The sequence below is a fragment of the Callorhinus ursinus genome, unplaced genomic scaffold (assembly GCF_003265705.2).
Source record: "Callorhinus ursinus isolate GAN/ISIS: 27379988/994484 unplaced genomic scaffold, GSC_fseal_2.0 scaffold25, whole genome shotgun sequence".
Classification (NCBI taxonomy): Eukaryota; Metazoa; Chordata; class Mammalia; order Carnivora; family Otariidae; genus Callorhinus; species Callorhinus ursinus.
The window spans coordinates 11,129,940-11,150,171 of NW_027397087.1; the positions used below are offsets into that span (position 1 = coordinate 11,129,940).

General features: G+C 38.7%; 1 protein-coding gene across 2 annotated transcripts; it reads left to right on the forward strand.

Annotated features, from left to right (window-relative positions):
• The first annotated feature begins 30 nt into the window (after positions 1-30).
• Positions 31-19,995, forward strand: EIF3J (eukaryotic translation initiation factor 3 subunit J). Of its 2 annotated transcripts, none has more exons than XM_025883923.2 (8): positions 31-185; positions 273-376; positions 9,370-9,424; positions 9,904-9,995; positions 15,084-15,198; positions 17,084-17,245; positions 18,525-18,598; positions 18,928-19,995. In XM_025883923.2, exons 1-8 carry the CDS (start codon positions 143-145, stop codon positions 19,057-19,059), a joined length of 777 nt encoding a protein of 258 aa, XP_025739708.1. In that variant the 5' UTR covers positions 31-142; the 3' UTR covers positions 19,060-19,995. The 2 variants fall into 2 exon arrangements, with proteins under 2 accessions (XP_025739708.1, XP_073733033.1); XM_073876932.1 differs by having other exon boundaries at positions 9,907-9,995.
• Positions 19,996-20,232: the final 237 nt, after the last annotated feature.

Consider the following 20,232-nt stretch of genomic DNA (forward strand, 5'->3'; position numbering starts at 1 on the left):
GGGCCTGCCTGGGCCGCTGCGCACAGTCAGCCACGGTCCCAGCCTGCCCCGCGCCGGCCAACGAGAGCAAAGCCAGTGACTCACCTCCGCCGCGCTAACTCCTCGGAGCTCTCCCCTCACTCACGCTCACACCCGGTTCGAGATGGCGGCGGCAGCGGCAGCGGCGGGGGACTCTGATTCCTGGGGTGAGGAGAAGTTACGGGGGCAGGGCCTGGGCCAAGCGCTGGCCTCAAGCCGAAGCAGGCACTAACGCGGCTCGCTCTCTTCCGTAGACGCGGACACGTTCTCCGTGGAAGACCCTGTGCGGAAGGTGGGGGGCGGCGGCACCGCCGGCGGGGACCGCTGGGAAGGCGAGGACGAGGACGAGGACGTCAAGGTGGGTGCGGGCGGGGGCTCCGGGCTGCGCGGGAGCGGACGGGCGCTGTCGCGGGCGGGGATGCCCGCCAAGGGGCGGGCGGGTGGACTCTGGGCCCAGAGGCGCCGCCCGGGCCTGCGGGCTGTGGGTCCAGACGCGAGCGTAGGGCTCCCCGGTGCCCTTCTCTCCTCTGCTGGCCGGCCACATGGGCCGGAGTCGAGCAGCGTGGCCTTTTGGACTTCCTGGGCGGGGGCGGCCCCGGCCTCAGCCCGTCTTTAAGGGTCTGCGCCCAGGCCAGGATCCCACCCGCCAACTGGCGACGGGAGGTGACAGCAGCGGCAGGGCCCGGCCCACGTGCAAACTTCGCGGTCTGGAGCCGCTCGCCAGAAGGATCTCGGAAGTTGGGGATTGAGCCCCATGGTTTTTCCCATATGGAAAGTCATGCAACCTACCTGCCTTTTTGAGCTCAGGCCTCCCCAAGTGTCAGTAATTCATTTATGTTTCCGAGGGCTCATTTGTAGAGTTTGTTCCAGCAGTTAGATGAAATACTGAGGTTTAATTTCAGTCTTTTTTTTTTTTTTTTTTAACACAAGACAAACAGAAGCAGTAAAGTGAAATAACTTTAGGCTTCCCTCTCCCACCCTGTGGTAAAAGGATGAACCAAGTACTAAGATAGTCAGCGGCTAGTGGTCAGAAACCTAAGGTAGTCCTTACAGCGACCTGGAAAACGGACAGTTGACAGAGTGAGTTATTTGTCTACATACGAACGACACCTAAGGAAATACTGGTTAGAATAGACGAGGGGCCAATGTTTTTCTCTTTTGTCGTTTGTTTTTGAAGACTGCTGGGGACTCATCAAATGGCTTCAGATGACATTATGACTAGTGCGTTCATTTTTTTGTTGTTTTTAAGTAGCTAACAAACCTTTCAAGCCCAGAATGTTAAGATTCTTATTAACAGAACTCTCAAAATCTTTTTATATTTGTGCAGATAAAGTTTTGTATGAATTGAGAAAATGGTTTCTCTTGGTTTTGATTCGCTTAGTGGGTGTTTTACTTTCCTAACTTCTACCCTTCAACACATATTGGGAACCCTGTTAAGTCCTTCTGCTTGGGTTGAAAAAATTTAAGCTAGATAACACTGAACTTAACACTATTTTTGTTTGGATTTTACCTTTTTCTCCTGAGTCTGATGAGGTTGATGTCCAGTTTATGGAACAGCTTGAGGTTCAGGAATAATATGAGCTTTGCACACACTGGAATTAATAAATGAGTAGTACTCTTGTGAAGATACTTAGATGCTCTATTTACATGTTGTAGAGACATGGGAATGGATTGTCTTATCAGACTCATTGCAAGATATTAGTTAACCTCCCTACATTGTAGTAGACTTTCTGTTTTGAGCCTTCAAATTTGTCATTTCACTTTATCGGATGCAGCCGTTACGACATCTTTCTGAAAATTGGGAATAATTTAGCTAATGAGAAGAAAAGATTAGAGAAATCAGAAAAGAAGTACCAGAAAATGAAGTCTGAATGGAGCAGTCTGAAGTGATACCATGAAGTAGCCTGCCTGAGATTATTGGATCTAAAGGGTGTCAGTCCTGATAAATATAATTCTGACCACTTGGAACTAAGAGATTTACAGGTTGTAAGAGACCATAAAGGTCATCTTGTCCACTCACTCTTTCACTGCAGATTCTTTCTTTTATGCAAATATCTTGTTTCTTTTACATAAACATTGAAGTTGATCTTGGAGAAAAACTGAACTTGTCCATTTTATTTCTGAGTTGAAATGTTGGTTTATTTCTTTTGAATTTCTTCAAGATTCCCAAGTTATGGTATTCAAGGAATAGTTTGATTCCTAGGCTTGGGAATCAGACCTGGATGTATGTTACTGGCTTGTCATTTTCTCTATTTGTGGTCATAAACATGTTCTTTAATCTTTCCTTTTAGTTTCCCAATCTGTATTTTCATTATAGGAGATAACTTCAGGGGGTTGTTTCGCTTTATTCATTCATTCATTTATGGTGGGAAGGGAGAGAGAAAATCTTAAGCAGGCTCCACACCTAGTGTGGAGCCTAAGGTGGGGCTTGATCTCATGAGCCTGACATCATGACCTGAGCCGAAATTGATTGAGTCCTACACCAACTCAGCCACCCAGGCACCCCTGTTTTGCACTTTAAATGATTTAATATGTCTTAGCATTATGCAGAGTTGCCTAGCACTTGGGAGGCACTCAATAAATGTTAATACTCTCTTACTTCAAGATGTAGTCTTAATTTTTCTGGCTAAAGGAAAATATACTGGTTAGATCTAGTATCTGGGGTTTATTTTGTGCCACATTTTGTGATTTCCTGAGCTCCAGAGTAAGTTCACTCCACAGTGGCTATTTATTGTGAATTTTGGGTTTTGAATGGGATGAGAGTTTACTTGCTCAGAGTTTACCAATCTAGAGTTGAATTTTGTCACTTTGGATGGTAGCGAGTAATACCAAATTTCTGAATTCTGATGTTTTAGTACTTAATCTTTTTGTAAGGATGCGAAAACAAGGCTTAGTTTTCATGAGATCAAACAATCATAACCTTTAAATAGTACAACATACAAATTTTTTAAAGTCTTCAGAGGTAAGATATGCAGAAACAGAATAAGTTCTTCAGTTTATGTCATCATCTAGTGTTTAATCTTTTTAAGAATATAGATTTAATGTCATTTGTAATGTCCTGAGAAATGAAAACTGAGGTCTTTGTTACAGTAATTTGCTTCAGTAGTTTACTATCTTTCAGTAGACATTACAACATTTTGCTGCCCTTGACTTTTCAAGTAGGTGTCTGGTAGTGACAGAAATGGATTTAGGTGAAACCATAGAATTGTTAATATTCATGAGGAGAGAAGCCTATGCTTCTTCCCAGTTAAAAAGATGACAACTAGGGGCCCCTGGCTGGCTTAGTCGGCAGAACATGCGACTCTATCTCAGGGTTGTAAGTTTGAGCTCCGTGTTGGGTGTAGAGATTACTTAAAATTAAAGTCCTTTAAAAAAAAGATGAGAACTAGGAAGCATACTCTCCTGTCACATTTGTTATTTTACCTTTCTTACTGTCCTGATGTTATTCAGAGGTCGTGGGAGGAATTGTTCACTTAGCATGTATCACTGGACTCCTTCCCCATTGCTGAAGTGATGTGCAGGTTGTGTTGACTAAGAAGGCAGTGAGTACCTATCCTTTGCAAGCAGGGACAATACAACTTTTACTCCATTTTACTAGTCTCCTAGCATTTCAGTATAGAACAGATTAAAAGCTGGATTTATTCAAAGTATGTAGAATTGTTTTGAGGAAACCTCTCCCGGCTGTGTTTAGACATCTCTGGCATTTGCTCCTGTAATGTTTTTACAGAATTTTTAAGAAAGATCTGAGAATGAACTTAGTGGAAAACTGCCTGTCTCCTCCTACCCATTCAACCATCTCTTAGGATCCCGTCTGGCTTAATAGTTTAATCTACCAGAGTAAGGACATCTTTCAAATATTGGAAATAGCACTTCTGAAGAAGGGGATCTCTACTTCAGAGAAATGGGAGATTATTGGGAAATACTCAGAAATTGGGCATTTTGCCAGGAAATGGGTATCTTGAAGTGTGTGTGTAACTTTTTATGAAAAATTCCAGACGTAAACAGAGGTAAAGAGAAGTTTAATAAACCCATGAGAAATCTTATTTTTTTCTGTATCTCCACTTACTGTTCTCCCCTCATCAGATTATTTTCAGGAAAATCTCAATTATATCATTTCAGTTCCCTGATAGTTTTTATAAATTTAGTAAGTCTTTAGTTAGAAAGCATGTTTGTTACTGAAAAATATTTACCTAATGTGTTTGTCATCCTCGATGACTGAAAATAAATGGAGGGTGACAGCTCCATTTGTTTAGTGTTCAGTATCTTGATCTTGCTTTAGCCAAGCATTTAAAGTAGAATTGATTAATGACAGTTCTAAATATGAGACCAGGTAGGCATTGAGATTGAATTCAACTGAGTGCTGAGCCATAATACATAGTAGGATGTTAAAAACTTAATGAATTGAATTAAATGAAGTAGAATTTATTGAGGCAGGTACCTTGGCTTCCAGAAGCCAGGATAGTCCTGAGATGACGGAAGAACATTTGAGCTTCTTTTAAAAACTGAACTTTGCTGGGAAGTCTAGTCTTGCCAGAAGCCTGTTACAGAGTTCTGAGGCCTCTCAGAGCAGGTCAGTACAGCTTACAGAATACCAGGAAAAGGCTCTTTTCCTGTAAAAGGTTATTCTTTATCTAAACCAAACTACTTAAAGAAAAGGAGGAGTATATGTTAATTAATGGACTCTTGCTATGGGGCAGAAGAATTTTATCCTCCTTTGAAGCTACTTCTATTTGGCCATCTATAAATATATCTTGCTTAAGTTGGAAAGCATTTTCAGCCCTAAATGTGTTCTCTTATTGCATGTGACATTCTGTAGTTGTACATTATAAAAATGGCAGATTAGCCAACTACTGGCTATATTATTAGAAATTTTTAAAAAGCAGGATTTAAAATGTTTTCAGTTCTCAGTCATGTTCAGTTGGGAAGCAGGTTTTTTTTTTTTTTTTAAAAGATTTTATTTATTTATTTGACAGAGAGACACAGAGAGAGAGGGAACACAAGCAGGGGGGAGTGGGAGAGGGAGAAGCAGGCTTCTCGCAGAGCAGGGAGCCCGATGTGGGCCTCAATCCCAGGACCCTGGGATCATGACTTGAGCCAAAGGCGGACACTTAACCGACTGAGCCACCCAGGCGCCCCGAGAAGCAGGTTTTAAACTTGAAAAGCAGCCATCTTTCAGAGAAATGGCTCAAGTGATACTGGGTGTGTGTTGTAGAAGAGGATAGACAAGCCAGTGGTTTATAAACTGCCTCTGTTTTAAGGAAGCCGTAGCCATTTTACAAGAGCAAGCTAGGTGTTCTTTTGAAGATAAGTTGAATATTATAGTTAGCAGATTTATTACCTACCAAAAATAATTGGGTAAGGAATTTACTTGGTTATTGATAGGTATTCTCTGGAACCAAATAACCATTTAGAGCTTACTAAATTACAGATTTACTCGCTATTTAAATGTGTTAGTTTTAGTTGTTTCTTTAAGAACCTTTTTTGAATTTTATCTGAAGTTGTCAGCATTTACAAAATCCTAGTGTTTATAGAAAAATAGGGCAGATTTTGACATTCTACCTTACATGTACTTGGGCACTTGCAAATTTTATAACAAAGGAAACAAAAACTTTAAGTTCTTGGAGAAAACTACCTGACCTGCTTTTGGGATTCCAACTATTTGGAAGGGTGACTAGTCTCTTTGTTAACATCACTGTGCTCCCTTCTTTAGGGACTTGTCCCCATTGTGGTAGAAACTTCAGGGCAGATTTGTTTTGAGCATTCTGGAGTGAGGGTGACAGGCAGGGTTTGCCTTTCATGGTTCTTTTATGAACACAGGAGCAGGTTCCATAGCTGTTCCCAGGACTTGTTGATAGGAACCACTGCTTTTGCTTCTAAAATCCATTCTGCGGTGGAATTCTAGGTAGCCTCATTATGTCTGAACTGATGGGACAGTTTAACTTGAAGGTCTGGAATAAAGTTTATGCTTTGATGGGGAAACCAGGAACAGGAATAGAGGTGGTACGTAGAGTTGGTATAAATGAGATACTGAGGGAGCAGTGATATGGGTGGGGGTGATGTTTTACTGGGAAAGGGAACTGAGAAATGCTCCTCTGATGTATCTGTTTCTCCATTTTGGATGTACTGGGATGGAGCTGCTCATTTTTAGCCCTTCTTCTCCTCTCTCGGCTTCCTCGTACCAGAGGCTGGTGGACTGTTTTCTTAAATTTGGTAGAAAATCATCACAGGCAATTTGAGATAGGAAACTGATAGAATTGTAGCTGGGCATAATACTATGTGCCATACCCTTCTCTTTGATGAGCTTTCCTACAATTCCAGTGGAACTCATTCCAGAACTGATTGAAAGAACACATTTTGGTGGGGAAAGACCTAATTCTCAGATAGTTATTGTATACTTCAGGGCTCAGGTAAGAAGTTATGTTTACTATGACACTTTAAAGGAACTTTGGTCCATTTAGAACTGGTTCCTTCATTTTTGGGGGGCTTTTTTTTTTTTGGTTCCTTCATTATATTCACTGAGATTTTGGGATAGCTATCTCAGGGCCTTAATATTCTTATCTGTAAAATGGGGCTAACACCACCTGACTTAATAGAACTTTTGTGAGGGTTAACTGTGTTACTACATGTTAGGCCCTTTGTACAGTGCCTGGTGCAAAGTAAGCACTTGGTAAATGCTTTATCATCATCATCATCATCACTATTATTAATAAAGAGTGGTGAATATGTATCCCTTTGAAGTAAGCAAATGGTCTTCCTGTCTGAAGCACCGCCTAAGCAGAATACACTCACAGACCCAGCTTTCTTAAGTTAACCAGTGAGATTATACAAACATTTGCTCTCTAATTTCTAACCTTTGTATCTTAGATGTCCAAACAGTGACTAGTAGGTTTGCTTTCAGTCTGTTAAACTGCCAAGGTAAGGTAATTATAAAAATATTTTTTTTTTTTTGAGATTTTATTTATTTATTTGTCAGAAAGAGAGGAAACACAAGCAGGGGGAGTGACAGGCAGAGGGAGAAGCAGGCTCCCCGCTGAGCAAGGAGCCTGATGTGGGACTCCATCCCAGGACCCTGGGATCATGACCTGAGCCTAACTTAACTGATTGAGCCACCCAGGAGTCCCAAAATATTTTACTTTTATACAAATTTCTTTCTGCTGTGCTTGCAGACCATATGGCAGCCTTAATTGGGATTTTTTAGGTCTTTGGTGGACTTAGCGATTTTTATTAAAAACAAGGCTTGGTTAGTTTAAATACCTAGACTGATTCAGATTATGACCTGTCTTATTATAAAACAGAAGCTTGGTGTCATGGCACATTAGTCACCCTTTACATCTTCCAGTTGCATCTGGGCCTCCTGCTTTGCATCTGCAATCCTGTGGTTCAGCTTCAAATGGCATGTCATAGTGTGCCTGGTAGTTGCTGAGACAATGGCCAGGCTACCTATAGATTAAAGCCCTATCTAAATACAAGGCTGTGTCTGTCCCTATTAAACTTAAACATTCTAAATGTGTGGAGCCTTTGGAAAATTGTTTGATAATCAGTTTATATTTAGTGACTCTGTTAGGTGTAGAAAAGACAAGAGTATAGATCCACCTTAAAGGGCCCCACCCAAGTTAGGGAGTGGGTTCAAGAAGCTATTGATAACTCTTGACTGCTCTTAAATACTGGGTTTAAATATTATATGGATTTAATTCATTAATCAGGGTTGTGTTGAAGGGAATGTTACTTGAAATAACTGAGCCATTGCATTTGGGAAAGTAAGAAATAGAGTCCTTTCAGTTTTTTATTTAAAACAGCTGCAAATTACTTTAAGAGAAGTAGTTTTGGCTTGGTTATCTTGTATTTTGTTAACAGAGAAGCTTTTTTATAGAATTAGCCAAGTTGATCTAAAAGTTAATATGGAAAAACAAACATGCAAGAATGGCCAGGAAAATACTAAAAAACCTGAAGGCCTGTAAGGGTAGGACTAGCCCTGGCCTATATAAAAACATACTATAATTAAAGTAAGGAAAGCAGTATGGTATTGGTGCATGAAGAGAAAATAGATAGTGGGATGGGATAGAAAGCAGAAATAGACTAAGTACCTCTGAAAATTTACTATATGGTAAATCACTGGACTCAGGTGGACTTTTTAATAACCGATGCTGTGACAACTGGATAACCATTTGAAAAGAGAATTAGATCCATACTTCATGCCATACAAGAGAAAGAACTCCATATGGACCAGGGATCTAAATGAAAAAACAATGGAAGTGTATATGTTCTAGAAGAAGCTGACTTGAAATCCACAGGCAAGAAAAGACAAGACTGATATATTTTACTGCATAAATATGGTGGGGTCCATATACTTCAAGGGGAAACAGTAGAGGCATTTCCATAAGAGAAGAAAATAATTATCATTATCGCTGCTATCATTCACTGTGTACTAGAGGTTTAGCCAGTGCAATTGGATAAATCAGTTGTGGAGGCATAAGAATTGGTAAAGAAGTAGGGCACCTGGGTGGCCCAGTTGGTTGAGCATCGGACTCTTGGTTACAGGTAAGGTCATGATCTCCGGGTCATGGAATCTGGGGCTTCAGGCTCTGAGCTCAGCGGGGAGTCTGCTTGAGATTCTCTCTCTCTCTCCCTCTCCCCCTGCTCTCTCTCTCTCCAGATAAATGTCTTAAAAAAAAAAAAAGATTTGGTAAAAAAAGTAAAGCCATTCTCATTTGCAGATGATGTGATAGTACACTGGAAAACCCTAGAGAATCAATGAAAGGTGATAAATGGATTTTAAAAAAAATTAAAACATAAGGTAGCAGGATATAAAATTAACGTATAAAAGCCAATTATATACACAAATAGTAACCAGTTAGAGGCCATAACAGGAAAAAAACCCTATTTACAGTAGGAACGCAGAAATTCTTAGGTATGTACCTAAAGAGAAATTCACAAAACTTCTAAGAGAGAAACTTTATTTATTTATTTTTAATATTTTATTTATTTGAGAGAGAGAGCATGGGTGGTGGGGGTAGAAGTAGGGAGCCTTGCTGACCCAGGGCTCGATCCTGGGATCATGATCCAAGCCAAAGGCAGACACTCAACCGACTGAGCCACCCAGGTGCCCCTCAGAGAGGAACTTTAAAACACTCCTTGAAAAATATAGAAATAAACTTGAACAAAGGAAAGATCTTTTCCTTGGCTAGGGTAGCTCAACATCATGATGTCTGTTCTCCCAATATTTATTTATAATTTTAATGCAATACCAAAAAAATTCTCATAAACCTGTTTCTGTGGAGTTAGAAAAGTTGATAATAAGGTGCACATGGAAAAGTAAACATGAGAATTATTAATAGAGGTCCTTTTCTTTAGGATAACTGGGATGATGATGATGATGAAAAAAAAGAGGAAGCGGAAGTAAAACCAGGTGAGCCACTGGGGTCCTTCATTTTTGGTTTTCTATCTTGGTGAGCATGTAGTGTTTGTGTTAAGACACATGATGGAATGCTCACAAAATTCAAAATTGAAATTGGTGTTTAGAAACCCAAACATCCTTCTGTGTTCCCTTTATTCTCTCCCATTTCTTCTCTCTCCTCAAATCATAATCCGATTGGATTACTGCCTGCCGCTCTCTGTTTGAGTGCTGCTGTTAGGAGAGGGTAGAGGGTGTAGCCTCATTTTAATGCTCTAAGTCCTGCTGAAAGTGCTGGGGAAATAAGAAGGAAGGTTTTTGGGTCTAGGGGTCAGATCCGAGAGTCCCAGAACTTTTCCATTCTTACTTGCCTGTAAGTCACCATATGAAACTAGCTGGGAGAAGTTGGTCCCTTGAATATGCAAGTGTTATGTGTCTGTCTCATCCATAAACTGGAAAATATTCAGGGTAAGTGATTAAAACATTTCTTTCAGAAGTCAAAGTTTCAGAAAAGAAAAAAATAGCAGAGAAAATAAAAGAGAAAGAACGGCAACAGAAGAAAAGGCAAGAAGAAATTAAAAAGCGGGTAAGTACCATTAATTTCCTGCAATACAGAATTCTCACATCAGTCATGGTATAATGTCTTAACAGACAGCAATCTTTACAGGCTTTGTAAAGACTGTTCATGGACACTATCAGATAAGTGAATCCCCAAACTGAATTTGTGGTTTTTGCAAAAAGGCAACCCATAAGTTTTATGTATTAGAATGCCTTTTAAGTTTCCACATTCAGGAACAGCCATGATTGTGTAGTACCACAGTCAGTGATTTTTGCCAGTGCCTGCAGTTCTTTCTAGTTGTGATTAGTCTTTATTTGCAGTGTACATATTGAGTGAGTGAAATATAAAAAATACCCATTTCTCTGCCATGTACTATGTAGGTGTTTTTGTTCCTGTTTATTTGGAAGAAGATCAGGAATACTCTATTAATTTTCTTAATAGAAAATACATTTACATGGTTAAAAAAATCAAAACAATATTAAGAAGAACTCCCAACTCTTCATTTATTTATCCTGTTTTTCCTCCCTCTATCCCTTAAGTGAATATCAGTTTCTTACATCACTGAGGTATCTTTATGTATTTGGATACTTATATATTCTTATTTCTTGCTTTTCTTAAGTTTTTTTATTTTTATAGTTTTCACCTTACTTTATTTAATGTAATGTATTTAATCTTTTCATATCAGATCATAAAGAGCTTTTCAGTTTTTTTCTTGGCTTTTCGTTCAGAAAGATTTCAAACATAAAAACAGAGAAAGTGAATAATCATGTATGTCACCTATATGTAACAGTTGCTAATATTCCGCCATATTTGCTTCATCTTTTTTTATTGTTGTTAAAATATAATCAAGTGCCTAACAGACATTATGCATTTTATCTTTAAATACTTCAGTATGCATCTCTGAAAGAGCAAGGCTCTTTCTCACATGATTACATACCTAATAAACAGTAATTTTTTTAACATCCTCTAGTACTCAGTTTATATGCATTTTTCTGATTGTCCCAAAATGTCTTTTATGTATGGTTTGTTCAGACAAGGACCTTGTATTACATTAGGTTGTTAACATATCCTAAGTCTCTGGAGTGTCTTTCTCTCTTTAAAATGACATTGACTTATTGAAGAGGAGAGGAGCCCAGTTGTCTTATAAAACATCCCACTTTCTTGATTTGTCTGATTGCTTAGAGTCGCAGTTTCCTGTAGCTTGGCAGTTTGATTGGATTCAGATTAAACATTTTTAATTGGAGTCCTTGAGAGGTCATGCTGTGTGCTTCATACTGCATCACATCACACCAGGAGTCACATAATGTCTGTCCTATTATTAGTGATGCTAAAATTGATCACTCGGTTAAGGTGGTAACATCCTTCTGTTACAAAATTACATATCCTTGCAAGTAATCCAGTCTGATGTCAACTTCTCAACCATTTGTTTAGTATTAGTGATGATTGTTGCCTAGTTTTATTAGGGATTGCAGAATGGTGATTTTTCTCATCCTGTGATTTTTCTTCCATTTGTTATTGGCTGGCTTTTTTTTTTCCCCAAGAAGGAAAAAGTAAGAAAAAAGTAAGAAACTTTGATGTTTGGTTACTTTGGATATAGTTTGTGCTGGAAGAGTAAAAGCTTAATTGTTTTCTTTTAATTACCAATTTTTCAGAGTAAGGGTGTATAATAATAACTTCAAATGGTGAAAAATGAGGGATTTTTGTGGGTTTTTGAGTAAATTTGTGGGTTTAGAGTTTTTTATAAATTCATTGTGTTTTACTCAGATACAGTAATTATTTTTTTGATGCTCATATTGTCCCAGTTTTAGCCAGTAGGAAACCCTTTAAATTGTTCATTCTTCATCTTTTTGACAGAATCTTTGAAAACTTCCTTGCTTTCTGACAGTAAGAAGTGTTGGGTTCACCTGGTAAACTCTTCTTTAGGCCTGGAATCAGCTACATCTTTATGGTTCTTTTTAGTTGGAAATGATATTTAGAGGCCAAATCTAGTTGCTAGTAGTACTTACTGTTACTGAGGTGACCTTGCCTTCTTAGACCCTCTTTTTGGGTGAAGCTAGGAAATAAATAAATGTACATGAGTATATGTGTGTATGTGTTGTGTGTGTAAGCATTAGTTCACATTGATGTTGTCTCTTATTCTTAAAATACTGGTTTCTAACAATGTTAACATAATTTTTATTAGCTTTTCTACAATACCAGTAATACTAACAATGTAAAGCTACTGAATCGAGTTTAGGATTTCCTTGCAGTTCTTTTTGGGCTTAGAATATATCCTAATGTAGAATTACATCCTGGGTTCTAAAGTCATTTGTATTATTTTCCCTGTGTATTTTGATATACATTTTAGAGTCATTTGTTTCCATTTTTAAGGTTTTCTTTCTTATTTAACTTTATTTTTTAAACATGAAATATGTTCAGAAGTCAAAACGATAGTGAAATGGTACACTCAGAAGAGTCTCAGACATCCATTCCCATTCTGTCCTCTCCATCTTGTTCCCTGTCACCCCCTGTAAGAAACCATTTTCATTAGTTTTTGGTTTAAACTGATACGAAAAGATTGCCTAGATGCACCATATTTTATTTCACCAGTCTTCTAGTGATGGGACAGCTAGATTTCTTTTCTCCCAGTCCTTTACTTGATGAACAGTGCTTCCATGAATAACCGTATGTGTGTGTCATTTCTAATGGGTGTAGTCACATTTGCAGGATAAATTCCCAAATGAGAGATTGCTGAGTCAAAGGGCAGATCATATTTGTGGTCCTGATAAATGTTCACAAATCGCCCTCTGTATGGGGTTGTACTAGTTTGCATTTGTCGACAATGTATGAGTGTGCCTGCTTCCCCCAGTCAAGAACATTTGAGATACTTTTTAATAACTTATATTTGTATATCTAAATATATCTACATGTGTGTTTCTATGATCAGAACAAGCAGTAGAATCTTATAACTCAGTCTAAGAAGCCATCTTGATTAGATCTTTCTTGGTCATTGAAGTTAAAATTTATACTTCCTTTTTTGTATCTTGGTATTAGTCTCCAACATAAAGAAACCTTAGTTTGTCTTAGGTCAAGTACTGAGTTAAGATATGTGCGGTTTTGATGCAGAAAATACTTAATGACATCCAGATCTACTAAGACGGTTAAGTCGAGATATCTCCCTGAGAAATATTCTGAGAATTCTTTAACTTGGTATAATGACGTTTCTTATTTCATCTGCTTCATGAGAAACAAAATGCTGTGGATTATAGAAGTGGACTTCAGAATCAGAATCTGTAAACTGCACAGATATGGATGACCACAGATGGTGCAACCTCCCTCTACTTTTCTTCCCACTTCAGTAAATACTGTCACAGATGTTCCCTCATAGTAAAATGCATTGGTTGTAGGAAATATCACAGTCTAAAGAAATGATATTCACTAAACCATTAACTGGCATCTCAGAGGAATAGGACTGGGAAATAAGCGACAACTTCTATTGTGTGTGTTTAAATTTGTTAATAAGTGATAATGTGCTACCTTTTTTTTTTTAAGATTTTATTCATATATTTGAGAGAGAGCACGAACCAGGGGAGAGGGGCAGAGGGAGAAGGAGAAGCGGACTCCCCACTGAGCAGGGAGCCCGACGCGGGACTCGATCCCACCTGAGCCCCGAAGGCAGACACTTAACCAGCTGAGCCACCCAGGCGCCCAATAATGTGTTACTTTTATAATAGTAACAGTATAAAAAGATAAATTCTTTTTATGATTCTTTGGGGGAAAAAAACACTTTTTTATGTCTGCATAGTACAGTTGACCTTTGAACAATAGGAAGGTTAGGGGTGCTGACTCCCTGCACAGTCGAAAATCCACGTACAACTTTTGACTCCCCCAAAACTTAACTACTGATAGCTTACTGTTGACCTGAGGCTTACTGCTGACATAAATAGTCAACACATAAGTTTGTAGTTGTACTGTATTCTTCCAGTAAAGTAAACTAGAGGGGGAAAAATGTTATTACATCATAAAGAGGGGGCGCCTGGATGGTACAGTCGGTTAAGTGTCGGACTGGACTCTTGGTTTCACCTCAGGACATGATCTCAGGGTCATGAGATCGAGCCCCGTGTCGGGCTCCATGCTGGGCTCTTGAGTGTACTTCAGATTCTCTCTCCCTCTCCCTCTGTCCATCCTGCTTGTTCTCTCTCTCAAGTCTTTAAAAAAATCATAAAGAGAAAACGCATTTACTATTACTATATTTATTAAAAAAAAAAAATCTGTGACTGAGTGGACCCATGCAGTTCAAGCCTGTGTTATTCAGGGGTCATTTGTAATGTCATAATGATGGCTATACTTTATTTAACCATTCTGTTGAACATTTGGGTTGTCTCTAAATGTATTTGAAATGATAAATAATGCTCCATTGGACATCCTTGTGGCTAAATGTTTTTGTGCATCTTTGGCTTCCTAAGATAACTAGAAGTGGAATTATTTGATTCCGTATAAAGCATATAAAAGTATTTTAAGACTTCATACATATTTCCAAGTTGCCCTAGAAAAGTTCTTTCAAAATACGGTCTTTAGCAGAATATGAGAGTGCAATCGTTCCCTTTTCTATAGTCTAAATTCCATATTTTTTAAAAAGGCTGTTTTGGAAATAAACCCAGTCTTCTGGGTTCTAATCTCAGTTCTCTCACATTGCCAGCCATGTTAATCTTCTGTTACCATGGGCATGTTGTTTAACCTCTCTTTGCCTCAGATTTTTTTTCATGTAAAATCGGGATAAGAATATCTGAAGTGTTGGGGCGCCTGGGTGGCACAGCTGCTTAAGCATCCGACTCTTGGTTTCAGCTCAGGTCGTGATCTCAGGGTCGTGGGGTTGAGCCCCACGTCAGGCTCTGCGCTCAGCATGGAGTCTGCTTGAGATTCTCTCTCTCTCTGCCCCCTCGTGCTTGTTCTCTTTCAAATAAATCTTAAAAAAATATCTAAAGTGTTTAAAAGGATGTGTGAAATATAATAAACACTTTATAAGTGTTTGCTATTATTTATATGTGTTTATAAAAAAAGAATGCACACAATACAAAAATATCCTGGTTCGTCCTAAGCCAGCTGTTTTATAACTTCCTTTCTGTCTCATTTTAGTTAGAAGAACCTGAAGAACCTAAAGTGCTAACACCAGAAGAACAATTAGCAGATAAACTGCGGCTAAAGAAATTACAGGAAGAATCAGACCTTGAATTAGCAAAAGAAACTTTTGGTAAGGGGGGCGGGGGGGGGCATGGTGATTGCAGTGAAGTATTGAAGTTCCAGGTGAATACTGTGGAAATGTTTCTAGTTATGAAAGTTTAGAAAACATCTCCTTTTTTGAAATAATATAATACTGGCTAACTTAGATATTAGAAAGTAGTTTTTAATGTTTATATTTGAGATTTCATTGCTTAAGACAGAGTGAGATACATGTTCAGATTTTTAAATAATTGTTTTGAGTATCAAGTAAAAGATTATTAAGTCATTGGACCCAAATAAGATATACTGCTGCTTTAAATGCATTAATCAGCTGGATGAAATGTGAGGCCTGTAGCTTTGAGGTTTAAATGTTGAACTGACTACAGGGCTGTGCCTTTGCTCGGGGTCATTTTCTTTCTTTGCCCTTCTTAGCCTTCTCCATGCCCTGTCTTTGGAGGGCTTCCATTTCTGTGTGCTATCCCTGCGGCTGTGGGTGGTACATGAGATAAAAGACATGTTCAGGGTCCTGTGCACAAGGGAGTTCAGAGTGTTCCGGGGGTAAAGGGTAAAGTAAGAAACATGGCCAAAGAAATAGATAAAATCTCTCACTTTGTTTAATTAAGCTCATTGTTGTCATCACCTATTGAGTACTTTTCAGAGTAGAAGGTCGTGTTGAAACAGTTAAATAACTTTGAAATTGAAACCTAGAGCTAAGAAGGATCTATTTATCTTGAGTTTTACTCCCATCCTTCCTCTTTTTTAAAATGGATCAAGCAAGCTATAACGATCATTCTCCTTTCTGTGGGAGGTGTGATTTTCTCTCCACGAGCTGCCAGCAATCTGAGAGGAGTTGCTATGATGCTCTCGTGCACTGGTGTGTGCTTGGCATGTCTTAACTGCGCTCATCTCATTACAGGGGGCATGCAGCCATTATCCAGTGTCTTCATGGGACGGTCAAAGCCACCCATGTGTTTATTAAAGAGAAGTTTACATGGTACCTATAAATTCTAATGTGGGACCACAGTTATAGATTAAAAGGCAAAAACATGCATTCATACAGGCATCATATTTGATTAATAGGATTTTAATGTGTTTCTCATACTAAAATACTGAATCAGTGATATTGTTAACAACTAATTCACTTTACTATTGAGGGGAGGATACAGAGTGTACTGTCTCTTAGCCTAGAATCCTTTTAGGCCAGATTTATTTTTCTCTTGGGATTTAACCCATGGTTTACTCCTGCTTAGCCTCTGGAATCAGCTGGATACTTTCACAGGAACCATCTTTATTTATTTTTTTGCTTTTTGCTTCTCTCTGCACTTCCCTGTGGGCTATTCTTAGACCTGTGCTTTAAGAGCATCCCTTTTGTGCTAGGGACTGCTTTGGTGGTCCACTGAAGACTATGGGTTCCTTCTTAATCTAATGTTTTTAAATGCATGAAGTAAAATACAAAGGATTTTACTTAGTTAAGGAAGCCTATTGAAATAGTAGGTATCAAAATATTTAAATAATTTGATACAGTAATGTGCTTCATTAATGCATTAAGTAAGATCTAGTGGGGTCTAATAAGTAATGTAATTTGAAAACGTTATTTCAAGATAACTATAACTGTAATGTGATTATGAAAATACCTGATCTTTTACTGGTAACAGGTTTTGCTAATATCACTGTGATTTGTTGCCTATAATTAAAATGAAAGAAAATGCTAAATTAAAGGTTAGTGAAAATAAAGCTGTAAATTTTTTTCTGATCCAAATTCACAGACCTCCTGAATGCTGTCCAAGGACTCCAGTGGACCTATGTTAAGAACCTGTGCTTTAGCATGAAATAACAGGGTTGTTCAGCTAGCTAGTTGGTTTATAAACTTGAAAAGAATCTTTCTGATATTTTTAGTGCTCCCTCTTCTCCCGCAGGTGTTAATAATACAGTTTATGGCATAGATGCTATGAACCCATCTTCAAGAGATGACTTCACAGAGTTTGGAAAGTTACTAAAAGATAAAATTACACAATATGAAAAGTCACTATATTATGCCAGTTTTTTGGAAGCCTTAGTTCGAGATGTGTGTATTTCATGTAAGTAATTCAAATCTCTATCTTTGTTGGGTGGATTTTAGGAAGGGCACATCATACTCAGGAGGATGGAAGTTAATTTTTTTGCATGCTATAATAAATGTAGGATTTGATTTTTAGAACTACGTTACCTTGGGAATGTTCTGCAAATAGACGGTGAGTGTAAGTGGTTGTTTTTTGAGGCTGCCTTCTTAATGTTTTTAAAATGGCTTCCCAAAAGAGACATCTGGGCTTTGCTGACCCAGCAGCTAACAAAACACTAGTTTCTTCTTTTATCTAATTATATCTTAAAGGGACTAGGAAGTATCTTTTAGGGAAAATGATCCCTGAGCATATGGAATTGTAGACCTGAGTGAGACCACAGCAAGTGTCTGTTCATTTTACAACAAGGAAGCCTGTGACTTGGTTTAAGTTGCTTAACAGAGCTGGTCCCTCTTCTCTGGGCCCGTGGGTGTGGTGCCATGCCCTGAGAGGAGTCATACATTTCAGAGGCAGGGTGTATGAGAGTTAAAAACTAGGGGTGAAGTGGCACTAACGTGGAAGGGACTGTTTTTGCTAGTATTTGCCGTTGTTAAGATTGAGAAAAAGGAATTCTACACAATGAACTTTAAATTGGGTGTTCCTTGAGAAATCTTTACTAAGCTGGAGGTTCTGAATTTGATTAGTGATATACCCATAGTTGGTATATTATTTGCACATACTTTTTTTCTTATTTTTGAAGGTGCTCTCTAACCAAAACTGATATACTTTTTTTGGTAGCTTGTTAGTTCTCTTAAGGATGGAAGGTTGTGTTGTGCCGTAAACGGGCTTGTCTCTAATGGGACACAGGTTTCTGAGACACCTACCATTTTTATTCTGGTTCCTGTGGTAGAAAATGGAGACCCAAGGGGTGGAGAGTTGTCATTTGTAGTTGTAAGAATTGTCATTCCACCTTCATTCAGCCACTCCTTACTGTGCATTGAGGATATGTTGTGGAAAGGCATGGTTATCTGCCCTGTGGTTCCCCCCCCCCCCCCGCATTCACATGTGTAGATTGGGTAAAGAAGTATGGCAGGGAGCTCTGTGAGCTCTAAAGACACTTCTCGTTTCTCTTTGGTTGAACAATGGTGCTTGGTTATTACAGGTCATTATAAAGAAATTTCAGTAGTTCTGATTTGTAAGCCTAACCATAGACTGATTTGTTACCATCTTATGTTTAACAGGACAAATTCATAGTCTTTTTAAAAGTTACTCAAGTTAATGATGGCCAAATTAGATGTGGTATTTTTTTTTCCTCCCTTAGTGGAAATTGATGACTTGAAAAAGATTACCAATTCATTGACTGTGCTTTGCAGTGAAAAACAAAAGCAAGAAAAGGTAAGAGCAAGCATGCGGGGGAAATACATACTACATGCTGATGGGGGTGTAGGCATAATATTCTAAACAAGTTTAGTAGGAGCCTGAACTAAAACTTTAAATGGGAACAGAGCAGGAGTGTGAGTGCCATTACGATCCTTTTGTTTACAGACTCGTTCATAGTTTTCTTTTTGGAATTAATAGAAATTGCCCGGGGTTAGGGGCTGGGATCTCCCTTTGAGAACTAAAGCAATTTTTTGGTGCCAGAGGCTTTGGTGTCTGAGGGTTTCTGTACCGGAAAAGGTACCCATAGTAGGTAGTCTCACGAATTAACTCTCTTTTATCTTTAGCAAAGCAAAGCCAAAAAGAAGAAGAAAGGTGTGGTCCCTGGAGGGGGATTAAAGGCTACCATGAAAGACGATCTGGCAGATTACGGTGGCTATGATGGAGGATATGTACAAGACTATGAAGACTTCATGTGACATTTTCTCTTCTCCTGGTGTCTTCTTTCTGTTGCCCACAATCCCTTCAACATGTAGCACAACTTCCTTTCCTTTCAGTTCTGCCAAATGCTACAATCAGAAGTGCAGTATCTTTTGTGCTGGTTATTTAACCCCTTGACACTTAGGTGCTAATGTACGAATGAGGGAACTTGGATCTTGCTGCCAAGGGGTTAAAATTGGGAACCTCAGTTGCTACTAAATCATAGTTTAAAAAAAACCTAATAATGTTGTCATTGTTGCTATCTGATTCCATAGCAGCAGTCACTGAATTGGAAACAAAGGTTGCAACATGACAAAAATTGTGTAGTATTTACCAGCACCATTCAGTAATACAGCCTTAACCATACCTCCTTGAACTACTTCATAACTTGTCAAGAAAAGCAGTTTGCGGCAAGGGCATGTGGTGTGCACCTAGTATTAAAATTGCTTTGTCTTAAAATTGAGCGTGAGGATATTAAAAAAAATACATTGTGAAGACGACTGCTTATCTCAGAGTGAAGATACAACGGCTGAAAAGCACTAGCTTGATATTTAAAAATTAAATGACCAAAACCCTCCAACCTTGAAGCTGAAGAAGGTAAACCTCTCCATTATTGCATTGCATTACAACTTGTGGAATCTCTCGAATGCAGAGACTGTCTAGTTTCTATTTATCAGACTGTTCCACTGATGGAGTGCTTCAGATGGGGGAGGGAAGCTCTTTACCTGTTTTATTTCCCTGATTTAAATGTCTGAGAATTCTCCTAGGCTGCAGTGGAACAACTTTAACAGGGTTTTGGCATTTCCTTTCCTTTATAAAACATGCTCAGCAAACTGCACCAGTTGACTACAGTTTGGTAAATTGTTATGTTAACAATTATGACATCTGCAGTGTTTTATAAAGCAACTAATTTAATAAAATCACTATTGTGAGGACTTAAATTTTGTGTTAACTCCCAAGAGATATATTTGGAGAGTACAGAGCAGAGCTCTTGGGGATAGAGTTCTCTGTTTACTTACAAAGCTTAATAAATGCCTGACGAGCAGTTACAGCTTTAAGACAAAAATGATGTGCCAGGCCCTAAATAGTGTCACCCTAGAGCAACAGGGATAGGGCTGCCTTCCTCCTCTTATTTATTTGGGCAAATTATTTGGTGGTTTAGATACTAAGGC

Coding starts and splice junctions, on each gene's coding strand:
- EIF3J (XM_025883923.2), top strand. CDS start 143: ATGGCGGCGGCAGCGGCAGCGGCGGGGGACTCTGATTCCTGGG. Junction 9,425..9,903: donor GGAAGCGGAAGTAAAACCAG/GTGAGCCACTGG, acceptor CATTTCTTTCAG/AAGTCAAAGTTTCAGAAAAG. Junction 18,599..18,927: donor AAAAACAAAAGCAAGAAAAG/GTAAGAGCAAGC, acceptor TTTTATCTTTAG/CAAAGCAAAGCCAAAAAGAA.